A 13,670-nucleotide genomic window follows, 5' to 3' on the forward strand; every position below is an offset into this window, starting at 1 on the left:
CCCGTGCCCTCCTCTCTGCCCACTGCTCCTTACCTAACCCCCTCTCTTCCCCTACCCGTACCTCTTTAAATCTTCGCCAGCGCAAACAGTTTCTCCGGCCTGCTGCTCACCACTGGTGTTGGCTTTCCCTCTGATATCACTTCCTGACCTCAGGACCCGGAAGTGATTTTAGAGGGGAGCCAGGCTGATGTGAGCAACAAGCCAGAGAAGTTGCTCATGCTGGTGAAGATTTAAAGAGGTACATGGAGGGGGAAAGTCAGGGCATGAGCATGATGTGTGGGGGCAGAGAGGTGCTGGCGCCCCCACCAAAACAGCACCTGGGGCGGTCTTCCCCCACCTTACTATATCATTGTTGTCTTGCACTCTTTTCGGTCTTCCCAACAAGACACGATGGTTGTTCCCTCTCCATATGCAATCCATCTGAATTGTCCATCATTCTTGCTTTGAAGTTATGGCACCATCCTTGTGAAATAGATTGTCAATTTATATTTCAACTGAGAAGTTCCTACAGTAAATTTAAAAGAGCCTTAAAAACTTATTGTATCCAACCTTTTGTGTCTGATTTCACAACTCTCTTAAGGGGGAGATGTGATAGTGTTTATCCATGGCATCCTTAAGAATACTTGGATGAGAATGTGAGACCCCCCCCCTTTCACTATATGAAGGAGGCAGACTCCAATATACTTAGTCCAGAAGGCTCTCAGATTTGAGGGGCAGCAACTATCACAATAGCTGAGAGAGTGGAGAAGGCATTTCTAAACCATACTTGGTAACTGCATACTTGGTAATCACATCTTTTTGCAATTTAATTTTATATGAAGTAATTAAATACGTTTACCAGTTTGTTTTAAATATGTAACTTATTAGTTTCATAAAACAGTCTTTCATCTTAGCACTATTTGAAAGGGTAAACAACTTTTCCCTATTTTTGTTCGCCCCCTCTTATAGTTCGGTAGACCAGACTTTGACAAATTTTCATTAAATCTAGGAGCCAGCCACAAAACCTGGGAGCCAACAACTGAAATCCCTCTCGCTTCTCCTTCCCTATCTTTCAAACGTTGTCTGCAGTGAATTTTTATTGGGTGGGGGAGGATAAGATTGGATGGAATCCCCCTGCCAGGTCCGTAGGGGGCTCTCTTCCTATTCTGTGTCCCTGGGTATAGAAATGTAAGTAAATCAGTACCTTAAGGTGCCTTTGCATGACACTGGCAGAAGCCACCAGTCTCCCTTTCCAAAGCATGCTGTTCACTGTTTGAAAGCAATACCTTGATAGGTGAAGCAAAGAAACAATTGATATATATATATATATATATATATATATATATACATACACTCTCTCACTCTCACACACACACACACATACACACTCACACACTCACACTCTCTCTCACTCTCACACACTTACACTCTCTCTCACTCACATACTCACACTCTCTCACTCTCACTCACACTCTCTCACTCTCACACACACTCACTCACTCTCTCCTAAAAACTACGAATAGCAAAAAATTCCAAAGTTTCACTGAAAGAAAGATGTTCTGCCCCCATTTGCATGGAAGTATGAACAGATAAATTCCTTGACAAAAAAGTGTTTTTTTTAGTCTGTGCATGTTGAGGAAGGTCAGATCACTATTCCATCAAGAGCATTTCTCAGTATTGATACAATCCACTGTACTTTCTCAGCTAGATTATTGTAACTCAGTTTATCTGGGCATTAAGCAGAGCAGTCTAAAACGACTTCAGTTAATACAGAATACTGCAGCTAAGCTTATTTTTGGGCAACGAAAGTATGATCATGTTTCCCCCTTTGTAGATAAAGCTTCACTGGCTCCCAGTTTGCTTTAGGAACCAGTTTAAATGCACATGCATAATCTTCATGCTTCTCTATGGAATATTTGATCCTTTTGTCCCCTTATGTTGGAATACCCTTAGTCTTTGCCATTTGAGAAACACACAAAGATATGTTAGCCTTCCCTTCCTTTAAGGGAATTAAATCTGCTGGGAAGCTCAATCGATCTTTTGTTTTCAAGTTTGTAGAGATCTGGAATGAACTTCCCGACTCCATTAGGCTTTTAGGCCAGCTGCAATTATTTTGTAAATTCCTGAAAACTTTGTTCTCACAGTTTTAAATGGTTTAACTACAGCCTCAATGAAATGATAATATTATAGTTATTTTTCGTATGCTTTTCTTATGTACTTTAGTTTTTAATTAGTACTTCCTTCGCCTATGTTTTCTGCTATGTACTCTAGTCTTAATTACATTACATTACATTACATTAGGGATTTCTATTCCGCCATTACCTTGCGGTTCAAGGCGGATTACAAAAGGTTAATTTAAAAACAGAGTTACAATGATTAGCTAGAGAGGTAGGTTGTAGATCTTATAGACATTTAGCGGGTTGTTGAGGGTGAGGTGGTTTGTAGTAGAGTTGATAGGTGGTCAAAGTGGAGGTTCTTTTGTTATTAATTAGTGCAGTAATGGGTAGATCGAGCGTCAGTTTTAGTGCTACTAAGAGGTCGTGATGTTATTGCTGCTTCAGGAATTTCTTGAAAAGTGTGGTCTTTATTTCCTTTCTGAATGTCCTATAGTCTGGGGTGGTCATCAGAAGGTTGGAGATTTGGTTGTCCAGTCTTGCGGCTTGAGTGGCTAGTAGGCCGTCGTGTAGTCTTGTTCTTTTTACTTCCTTGATTGGGGGGGGTATGAATGGGGAGTGCGTTTTTCTGTGTCTGGTAGTGGGTGCTTGGATGAGGCGATTGTTCAAGTATGATGGGCTGTCTCCGTGTAGGGTTTTAAATAATATGCAGTAGAATTTGAATTGGATTCTTTCTTGGATTGGAAGCCAGTGTGAGTTGATGAAGGCATCCGTAATGTGGTCATGTTTTTTCAATGAGTAGATGAGTCTCAAAGCTGTATTTTGGATTGTTTGGAATTGTCTAATCGTAGTTGCAGGGCAAGGAAGGAAGAGGATGTTGCAGTAGTCCAATATACCCAGTATTAGAGATTGTACTATAAGTTGAAATTGTGTTCTTTCAAAGAATTTTCGGACTTGTCTCAGGTTTCTCATGATTGCGAATGATTTCTGAATTGTTTTATTTATTTGCGGTTGCATAGTGCAGCATCTGTCTATGGTCATGCCAAGTAGTTTTATGGTGGTTTGGATGGGATATTTGATTGCGTTTATCTCTAAGTTGGTTGTGGTTTGGATCTTGTCATTTTCGAGAAGGATGAATTTGGTTTTGTCTTGGTTGAGTTTAAGTTTGTGATTTTTCATCCAGGTTGTGACTGTTTCAAGTGTTTGGTGAAGTTTGTCTGTCATGGTAGGTTTGGAATGATCGTATGGGATGAGGATGGTGATGTCGTCAGCATAACTATAGGTAGTTATGCCCAGATTGTCCAGATGCGTTCCTAGAGAAGCAGTGTAGAGATTGAAGAGGGTAGGGGATAGTGGAGATCCTTGTGGTACGCCGCAGGGGTTTGACCAGGATTCTGACTTTTCTTTGTTTGATTTTACACTGTAGGTTCTGAGTTTTAGGAATCCTTCAAACCAGGAGTAAACTTTATCTGAAATACCTATTGCGTCTAAGATCTGTAGAAGGATGTTGTGATCCACTAAGTCGAATGCCGCAGTTAAGTCCAGTTGTATGAGAAGCATTTTTTTCCCTGTACTAAGGTGTTGTCTGACGGTATCCATAAGGGAGCCTAGTAGTGTCTCTGTACTGAAGTTTGTTCTGAAGCCTGATTGCATGGGGTGGAGTAGGTTGTGGTCATCTATGTAATTGGTGAGGAGTTTGGCTACTAGGCCTTCTATAATTTTGACATATAGCGGAATTGAGGCTATAGGTCTAAAGTTAGATGGGTGGTTTTGTGGTGCTTTTGGGTCTTTTTGGATTGGGGTGATGACGATTTCACTGAGGTCAGCAGGGAATGTGCCTTCTGTGAGCGTGAATTGAATCCATTGTAGCATTATGGTGCGGAATTTTACACTAGCGGTGGTGAGGAGATATGAGGGGCAATGGTTGAGGTCACAGGAGACATGACTGTATTTTTTGTAGAATTTGTTGAGTTCTGACCATTGTATGTTGGGGAATTGAGTCCAAATTCTGTCTGCTGCAGTTGCCTCTTTTCCTGAAGGGTGGATTGTGATTGTGTTTTGATGGGATGGGTTAAGGATGAGAGTGGCTCTGGTGTTGGTAATTTTGTTCTTGAAGTGTTCTGCTAAGAGGGTGGGTGATGGTGGGGGGGGGTGTTCGTGGTGGTTGTGTATGGTTTGGTGTCTGTTAATTCTTTCAGGATTTGGAATATTTTTTTGGAATCTTGGGTTTCCGTGCCTATGAGATTAGTATAGTAGTTTTTCCTCTTATCCCTTAGTAGATTTTTGTATTGTTTGTTGATTTTTTTTCCAATCGGTTTTTGTTTGATCTTGGTTCTTTTTTCTCCATTTTCTTTCTAATCTTCTACACTGTCTTTTGAGTTGGAGTAATTCATTATCAAACCATTGGTCTGATTTCCTGCTGGTTCTGGTTTTGGTTTGTAGGGGGGCCAGATCATCGAGGATGTTGGTGGACACATTTTTCCAGTGGGAGATGAAGTTTTTTGGGTCGCAGTCTTGTATGGTTTCGTCTACTTTTGACCAAAACGTGGTTGGGTCGATATGCTTGCGTGTGGTATATGTGGTTTTTTTTTATTGAGGTGTGTGTTTGGTCTTGGTCCAGTTGATGTTGAAGTTATATGTGTAGTGGTCTGACCATAGGGATGGGGACCATGTTCCGTTAGGTGTTTGGATTGCTGGGTTGGATGGTTGGTGAGTCATGAATGCAGCAATGTCCAGTTGGTGACCTTTTTCATGGGTGGTTTGTGGGTTTAGGGTCTGGAAGGATAAGGCATTGAGGAAGGATAGACAGTTATTTGCAGGTGTGGAGGTTGTGTCTTCTAGGTGTAGGTTTAGGTCTCCTAGGATGAGGTTATATTCTGCTGTTAATGAGTTTTGGTAGATGAAGTTTTCAAATTCAGGTCTCACTGTGGTCCAGTTTCCTGGTGTTATGTAGCAGAGCAAGCAGTTTAGTGAGTTTTTTAGTGTTGGGTTTGTGAGGTGACATGCTAGGAAATCCATTTGCGGTGTGGATGTTTTTTCAAGTATGTTTAGAGTTAGGGAGTTCTTGATTATTACAGCTAGTCCTCCTCCTCTTTTTTTTTCTCTGCAGGTTACTGTTATTTTGTATCCTGGCGGGCATACTTCTTTTATTCTAGGGTCTGTGTCTGAGGTTAACCAGGTTTCAGTGAGGAATAGGCAGTCAAGTTTTTCTGTTTTTATCCAGTTTTTTATGTTTTCTGTTTTGGGTCCTAGTGCTCTGATGTTGACATAGGCACATGTAAGGGAGGTCGTGTCAGTCTGGGGAGTGTGAGTTGTTTCCGGGTATATGAGTGTTGTGGGAGATGGATGAGATTTTGTTTTCGGAAGTGTTGATCTTCTTCTCCAGGTAACTGTGATGGAGTGTTGATTGCTGGTGTGGTGGTTCGAGTTTCTTGATGTGAGTATTCTTCTGTTGGGAAGTTGGAAGTTGGTTGTACTGGAGGATGTGGTTGTGGTGGGTAAGTTGTTTGCTGCTGCTTTCCAACTAGAAATGAGGAGGATTATCAGAAGGGTGGCTAGTGTGTGTGTATGCAGGGAGAGCTTCATTTTTTGATGTCTGGTTCGGAGTGTTAGGTGGAAGGAATGATTCTCCCTTTGAGTCCCGGCTGGATCGGGAGTGGCTGGTTTTTTCGTGCTGGGATGCGGGGGAGGAGCGGAGATCTCACGCTCCTTACCTTATGTTGGGAGTCGGCAGGAGGTCCTGTGGAGTGGTCTTTGGGGCGTAGGTGTTCCCGGTTCCAAGGTCCGCAGGTGCTCCTCTCAGGTGCTCCTCTCAGGTGCTTCACGAAGGCGCTCAATAAGGCGCAGGGCTCCCACGCCGGCCCGATCTGGCTGGCTTCTATGAAGTGGTGCGCTGGGTCGTTTTTAGTGTAAAATGTCCTCCGGCTGGATCGGGGGGGGCGGAGCAGGGCTCCCACGCCGGCCCGATCTGGCTGGTTTCTATGAAGTGCTGCGCTGGGTCGTTTTTAGTGTAAAATGTCCTCCGGCTGGATCGGGGGGGCGGAGCAGGGCTCCCACGCCGGCCCGATTTGGCTGGCTTCTATGAAGTGGTGCGCTGGGTCGTTTTTAGTGTAAAATGTCCTCCGGCTGGATCGGGGGGGCGGAGCAGGGCTCCCACGCCGGCCCGATCTGGCTGGCTTCTATGAAGTGGTGCGCTGGGTCGTTTTTAGTGTAAAATGTCCTCCGGCTGGATCGGGGTGGTGGAGCAGGGCTCCCACGCCGGCCCGATCTGGCTGGCTTCTATGAAGTGGTGCGCTGGGTCGTTTTTAGTGTAAAATGTCCTCCGGCTGGATCGGGGGGCGGAGCAGGGCTCCCACGCCGGCCCGATCTGGCTGGCTTCTATGAAGTGGTGCGCTGGGTCGTTTTTAGTGTAAAATGTCCTCCGGCTGGATCGGGGGGCGGAGCAGGGCTCCCACGCCGGCCCGATCTGGCTGGCTTCTATGAAGTGGTGCGCTGGGTCGTTTTTAGTGTAAAATGTCCTCCGGCTGGATCGGGGGGGGGCGGAGCAGGGCTCCCACGCCGGCCCGATCTGGCTGGCTTCTATGAAGTGGTGCGCTGGGTCGTTTTTAGTGTAAAATGTCCTCCGGCTGGATCGGGGGGCGGAGCAGGGCTCCCACGCCGGCCCGATCTGGCTGGCTTCTATGAAGTGGTGCGCTGGGTCGTTTTTAGTGTAAAATGTCCTCCGGCTGGATCGGGGGGCGGAGCAGGGCTCCCACGCCGGCCCGATCTGGCTGGCTTCTATGAAGTGGTGCGCTGGGTCGTTTTTAGTGTAAAATGTCCTCCGGCTGGATCGGGGGGGGGGGCGGAGCAGGGCTCCCACGCCGGCCCGATCTGGCTGGCTTCTATGAAGTGGTGCGCTGGGTCGTTTTTAGTGTAGAATGTCCTCCGGCTGGATCGGGGGGGCGGAGCAGGGCTCCCACGCCGGCCCGATCTGGCTGTTATCAATAATATATTTGCAGAAGGTTGCAAGTGTATTATTGTAAGATTGGGGGGGTTTGAGTTGGGGTGGCAGTCGGCTATGTGTTCTCCTGTGTCGGGAGGGGGACGGAGCAGGGCTCCCACGCTCCTCTCCTTGATGCAGGGGGGGCCGGAGGAGAAAAAGTCTGCAAGAGTCGGCTCTCCTGTGTCGGGAGGGGGGCGGAGCAGGGCTCCCACGCTCCTCTCCTTGATGCAGGGGATGCCGGAGGAGAGAAGCAGGCTCCTCCGGTGAGAAGGCTGCAAAAGTCGGCTCTTCTGTGTCGGGAGGGGGGCGGAGCAGGGCTCCCACGCTCCTCTCCTTGATGCAGGGGGGGCCGGAGGAGAGAAGCAGGCTCCTCCGGTGAGAAGGCTGCAAAAGTCGGCTCTTCTGTGTCGGGAGGGGGGTGGAGCAGGGCTCCCACGCTCCTCTCCTTGATGCAGGGGGGGCCGGAGGTGAAAAAGTCTGCAAAAGTCGGCTCTCCTGTGTCGGGAGGGGGGCGGAGCAGGGCTCCCACGCTCCTCTTCTTGATGCAGGGGGGGCCGGAGGTGAAAAAGTCTGCAAAAGTCGGCTCTCCTGTGTCGGGAGGGGGGCGGAGCAGGGCTCCCACGCTCCTCTCCTTGATGCAGGGGGGGCCGGAGGAGAAAAAGTCTGCAAGAGTCGGCTCTCCTGTGTCGGGAGGGGGGCGGAGCAGGGCTCTCACGCTCCTCTCCTTGATGCAGGGGATGCCGGAGGAGAGAAGCTCCAGTCGAGCTCCACTGGGAGATGACCCGGTATATAAACCAAATATTAGATTAGAAGCAGGTAAATGGTTAATAGGACTGCAAGTCCCTGTAATTTTGTAGTTCCCTGAAATTGGCTCTTTCAGAACACATGTCCTGCTTCCTCTCTGCCTTATGGGACTCTTTGGTTTGCTGCTTCTGTAAGCATGCTGCCTGTAGAGCCCCCCCTTTCTCTCTCAGTTGGGTCTGTAAGTCTGTAGCATGTTTCATCTGTGAACCCTTCAAGTCCATTGTTATTCCATCAAGATTTTATCAGTAAAAAGTATAAACAGCATTACTTCTCAGCATGTTGCTAAAGCTCCCAACCTCTTGTGCGTGGAAAGAGGTTCAATAAGTTCAATAATTGAGGTTGGGGTGGGAGGAGGAGCTGGAGAATCCCTGAGAAGGAGAAAAAGGAAAAGAAAATATAACTTTTCAATGAGGAAACAAACTGAGACTGTACATAGAGCAAAACCTTTTAAATCACAGGTTATACAGGGGGCTCATTAAGCTTGATGTTATTTGAATCAATTGGAGAAGTGGGCAGATAAATAGCAGATGAATTTTAATGTGAAAAAATGCAAAGTGATGAATTTAGGCAGAAAAAATAAAGATCACAAGTATAGTATGTCAGGTGTAACTCTGGGAAAGACCGAACAGGAAAAGGACCTGGGTGTACTGATAGATAGGACCCTGAAACCGTCGGCGCAATGTGCGGCAGCGGCGAAGAAAGCAAATAGAATGCTAGGCATGATAAAGAAGGGAATTACAAGTAGATCAGAGAAAGTTATAATACCGCTCTACAGAGCCATATTCAGACCGCACTTGGAATACTGCGTCCAGCATTGGTCTCCATACCTAAAGAAGGATATAAAACTGCTAGAGAGGGTGCAGAGACGAGCAACAAAGCTAGTGAAAGGTATGGAGGAATGACTTAGGAGACTGGGGTTGTTCTCCCTTGAGAAGAGGAGACTGCGAGGGGATCTGATCAAGATTTTCAAAATACTGAAAGGATTCGACAAAATGGAGCAGGGAAAGCAGTTATTTACAATGTCCAATGTGACAAGGACAAGAGGACATAAACTGAAGCTGAGGGGGGACAGTCCAGGACGAATATCAGAAAGTTCTGTTTCACGCAGCGAGTGGTGGACACCTGGAATGCTCTCCCAGAGGAAGTAATTGCAGAATCCACCGTTCTAGGATTTAAGGGTAAACTAGATACCCATCTCCTTAAGAGTGGCATAGTGTGATACGGGTAAGGGTAAATTAGATGCACATCTCCCTTGAGAAGCTTACAGTGATATGGGGACTAAAACTATGCCAGGGTACACCTGGCGGGGCCTCTGCGTGTGTGGATCACCGGACTTGATGGACCCAGGGTTTGATCCGGAGATGGCAATTCTTATGTTCAGATTTTTCCAGGACAGATTTATCCCTCAAAACCAAATCTAATTGAAATATGTATAAAAAACTAAACTGTGCATTTTTTTTAATGGACAATGCATTTACAAGAAAACTTCAATAGGAAATGGGGTCCCAATTTGTTGGACTCTTGGTCTAAGAAGCAAGAACTGCTGCCTTTGTATATAGACCTTTCTATATCTGGGAACACTCATATTTGAGAATCACAAAAATGCTGGGCCTTATACTCAAAGAACAATTTCAGAATATGATCATGATCAGACTCCAGAACAAATAAAGTTGAACTACTTGAGGTTTTGCAATAATAATAATAACAGTTTATATACCACAGGATCGTGAAGTTCTATGTGGTTTACAATGATTAAAAGATGCTACAGAATGAGTGGAATTAACAAAGTTCAGAGTGATTAACAGTTCTAAAGATCATTTGTTGAGGACTAAGATTGTATAAGCCAGTTACCTAAGTACTTCAGGAACAGATGTGTTTTTAGGTGTTTCCTGAATTCCCTATAAGTAGTAGGCATGAGCAGTTGTTCCAGATCTTTACTCCATAATGCTGCTTGATGTGAGAAAAGATGTTGGTGATGACTTTTAAATTTACAACCTCTAACCGGTGGAGAAACAAAGTTCAGATGTGAGCTTCTCTTATGTCTGTTGGTTGTGAAAGAGAAGAGGTCTGTTATATATTTAGGGGCTAAATGTAAAGTACCTTGAAGCAAACACAACCAAACTTGAATTTCACACGTGCCTCCATCGGCAGCCAATGTAGAAGTCGATAGGAAGGTGTTACATGATCAAACTTCTTCAGTCCACATAGTAGCCTAACCGCTGCTTTTTGTACCAGTTGCAATCGCCACATATTCTTCTGGGAGAGTGCCAAGTAGGCGATGTTACAATAATCAAGTTGACTCAGTTTAAGGGATTGTACCAGAATTCTAAATGATGAGACATCAAATAGGCTCTAATGGACAGAAGCTTCCAGAGGGTGAGAAAAATCTTTCAAACCAAGGAGTCCACCTGGTCTTTCATGGTCAGGATCTGGTCCAGTGTTACAACCAATACCTTCATAGTGGGTTGAATAGGATAGCTAAGGTTATTGATGCACATTGATGCTTTAGTGTCAAGTGGGTGTGGTGATGCTATAAAAAATTTTGTTTTCTCTGAGTTTAGCTTTAATCTGAATTGCTTTGGGGGTGACTTCTGAGATAGAGGTACAGGTAATCACAGGTACAGAAACATAGTAAACTATTAATCTGATGTGGTGAATTAAGTTTTATTTCATATCTTTATCAAAGAATCCTTGGGAGAATATCCATCCAAATTTAGAAGGATTGTAAAATATACATTTCTACTCTGAATATTTTCTTATACTTCCGGTTACCTACAGATAATCACATTTTCTTTCATCAATGCAGATTCAATTGACTCTACCTTCTTAAGACCCAAATCCAAAGTTTATAATTTTGAATCCATAACAAATTTAGCCGAGTGTTTAGAAACTATAGCCAATATGATTAACAGTTTGGCTATAAGAGTTTTAAAATTCTGATTTAATGTCTTCCCAAGTGAATCAGTAGCCACCAAAGTGATTCAAACATAACTACTGGGACCTTTTCCAGAGAAGTGTCTTGAAACTGATCAAAAGGTAATAGATCAAAATTTTACACATTGGCAGAGCACACCATAGAGTGCCTCTCTATTGTAGATCTTTGTTCAGGCAAATTTGAAATCAGAGAAGAACCATTGCCCTTATTCAAAAAATGTTGGGCATTCTTTTTTTTTTATATATATATATATATATCTTTATTCATTTTAAAACCAAAAAAAGAAGTGCAACACATTATACATACATTTTATCTTTTAACAGCACTTAAATTCTATCAAATTATATTTTATGACAAATATCATCCCCCCTTTCTACATATCCAACAATCGTACTCAAATTAAAAGTATCTCCCCACACCCCTTCCTACCCACCCACCCACCCTGGACGTGTATGATAAAAGAGCAAAATCAACAATCGCTCCTCACAGAATTTTGTCAATGGCTCCCAAACATCCATAAATTTCCTATAATGCCCCTGTTGTATGGCCATCATACGTTCCATTTTAAAAGTATGACATAGAGATTCCCACCAAAAAGTATAATTTAACCGATCGCAGTTCTTCCAATTCCTCAAAATAAGTTGAATGGCAACCCCTGTCATAATAAAGAGTTTATTATTATGGGAAGATATTTGACTTTTGGCCCTCATTAACGTGCCAAAATAATACGGTATCATATGTCAATGCCACAGGATTTTCCAGTACTTCATTCACTTGATCCCAAATGTTGGGCATTATTCAAAGCAAAGTCTCCTTCCACTTCAATCTCTTGCTCAAGAATCTTTGCAGCAAGAGGAGTTTCCTCTATTTCTAGGGGCTTAAAGTTGTTTCAAGGGCCTAGAGAGCTGCCACCCCCTCCAGCCTGCAGTGTTCTATCAGCAGCTGCGGTTTCTAGACTTGCATCAAATTCTGATAGTGGAGAACATGGCTATCTATGGGCCATATACAGGGATCGAAAGAGTAGCTCCTGATGCAGTAGAGGAGTGCCCATTCCTTTTGCCTGTGTCGGTGTAGGGCTCATGGCTTAAATAAGAGTACCAAAAGGTAAAGAATCTCCATAACATCTTACTCTGGATTTGGAACATCAGACATCTTCTTCCATCCCCTGTTGATTTCAAACATTTTATTGTGTGTGTTGTATGTTGCTTATAGTGATTATTTGTCATTAAATCTAAACTGTTGCAGTCTGAACTTCTGGGTTTTGTCTCAGATATTGGGTCTTTCTAGATAATGGACATCTGGATAAAGAGCATTAATAAAGTAATCACATGCTTTACAAACTGCAATTATGTATTGAAGTACAAGATGCATCATGTCTGCTTTCATTGCATGCTGCTTCTTCTAGGGTTGAATGGACACCCAGTTCATGTTGTAGGGAATAGACTTAATAGATAAAGACAGGTTGTTCACCCTGTCCAAGGTAGGGAGAACGAGAGGGCACTCTCTAAAATTGAAAGGGGATAGCTTCTGTACGAACGTAAGGAAATTCTTCACCCAGAGAGTGGTAGAAAACTAGAACGCTCTTCCAGAGTCTGTCATAGGGGAAAACATCCTCCAGGGATTCAAGACAAAGTTAGACAAGTTCCTGCTGAACCAGAACGTACGCAGGTAAGGCTGGTCTCGGGGCTCTGATCTTTGACCAGAGGGCCGCCGCTTAAGTGGCCTGCTGGGCACGATGGACCACTGGTCTGACCCAGCAGCGGCAATTCTTATGTTCTTAGGCCACTGGTCTCGAACTCGCAGCCCGGGGGCCACATGCAGTCCGCCAAGTACTATTTTGAGGCCCTTGGTATGTTTATCATAATCACTAAAGTAAAATAAAAAAATTTCTTGATCATATGTCTCTTTAGCTATAAATTACAATATTATTATTAAGACTTATCCAAAAGGAAAGATTTATAAACTATAAAGAGTTTTTCCTCATGCAAAATTGTCATTTCTTTAATAAGACATTAACTATTTTTTCTGAGGCCCTCCAAGTACCTACAAATCCAAAATGTGGCTCTGCAAAGGGTTTGAGTTTGAGACCACTGTTGTAGGCTGTGGTCATTAATCACTGATGCTTTTAACTTTTCCTTTTTTCTTTTAGGACCAGCACTTGAATAATTTTTTTCAGTATTGTCAAAAAACTGAGTCTGGAGTACAAGTTTTAGGCAATGACCTTGTGAAATATCTTAAGGTAATGCTATTTTACTACTATCAATATATTAAATTAGGATTAAATACAAATGTAAAATATTACTTATCCACACCTATAATTTGTAGCAAGTTTTGATAAATTTAAAATGGTTTGAAAGTGTATGTATTTAAGAACTACATTTGAAGTCAGTGGTAGTTTCCAAGTGCAATTAAGTGAATTTTCATCCAAATTTTACTTACCAAATGATCACAACTGAATTAAAGGTAAATGTAAAAAAACAAAAACAAACTTTTACATTTCCAACTGCCTTCATTTGTTCTTCTTATCTTGACATCTTAAAGCTAAGACTACAGAATAAGAGAGCTTCCAAAGGAGGAAAGGATTAGTGTATGCTTACAGGGGGAATGCCATGCATAATAAAATGTGCTGTGCTGTGGGTTAAGATAACCAGGTGTCATGAACTACAGATTTTTCTTCTGGAGGGTGTAAAATCTGACATAAATTTAACCCTGAAAAATATGGGGAACCATGCAAGTTCTGAGGATGTTTAGTTTTTGATGCAGTCAGTGTAATTTTGAAATATGCAAAATTGAGACAGGGAAACTAGATGAAAGGACAAGCTAAGATCTTAGGTAAAGGCTAGTCTCTCAATCTGAA

The 13,670-nt window shown here is 43.4% G+C and overlaps 1 protein-coding gene across 4 annotated transcripts in view; it reads left to right on the plus strand.

Moving 5' to 3' along the window:
• DOCK9 (dedicator of cytokinesis 9) overlaps positions 1–13,670 on the plus strand; it is a 1,074,749-nt gene that overhangs the window by 587,788 nt on the left and 473,291 nt on the right. For all 4 annotated transcript variants that reach the window (XM_033947591.1, XM_033947593.1, XM_033947592.1 and 1 more), the window contains exon 23: positions 12,963–13,052. In XM_033947591.1, the coding sequence (XP_033803482.1) occupies positions 12,963–13,052 (90 nt within the window). The remainder of the gene's footprint in view (positions 1–12,962; positions 13,053–13,670) is intronic.

Source organism: Geotrypetes seraphini, chromosome 6 (assembly GCF_902459505.1).
Source record: "Geotrypetes seraphini chromosome 6, aGeoSer1.1, whole genome shotgun sequence".
NCBI classification, from domain to species: Eukaryota; Metazoa; Chordata; class Amphibia; order Gymnophiona; family Dermophiidae; genus Geotrypetes; species Geotrypetes seraphini.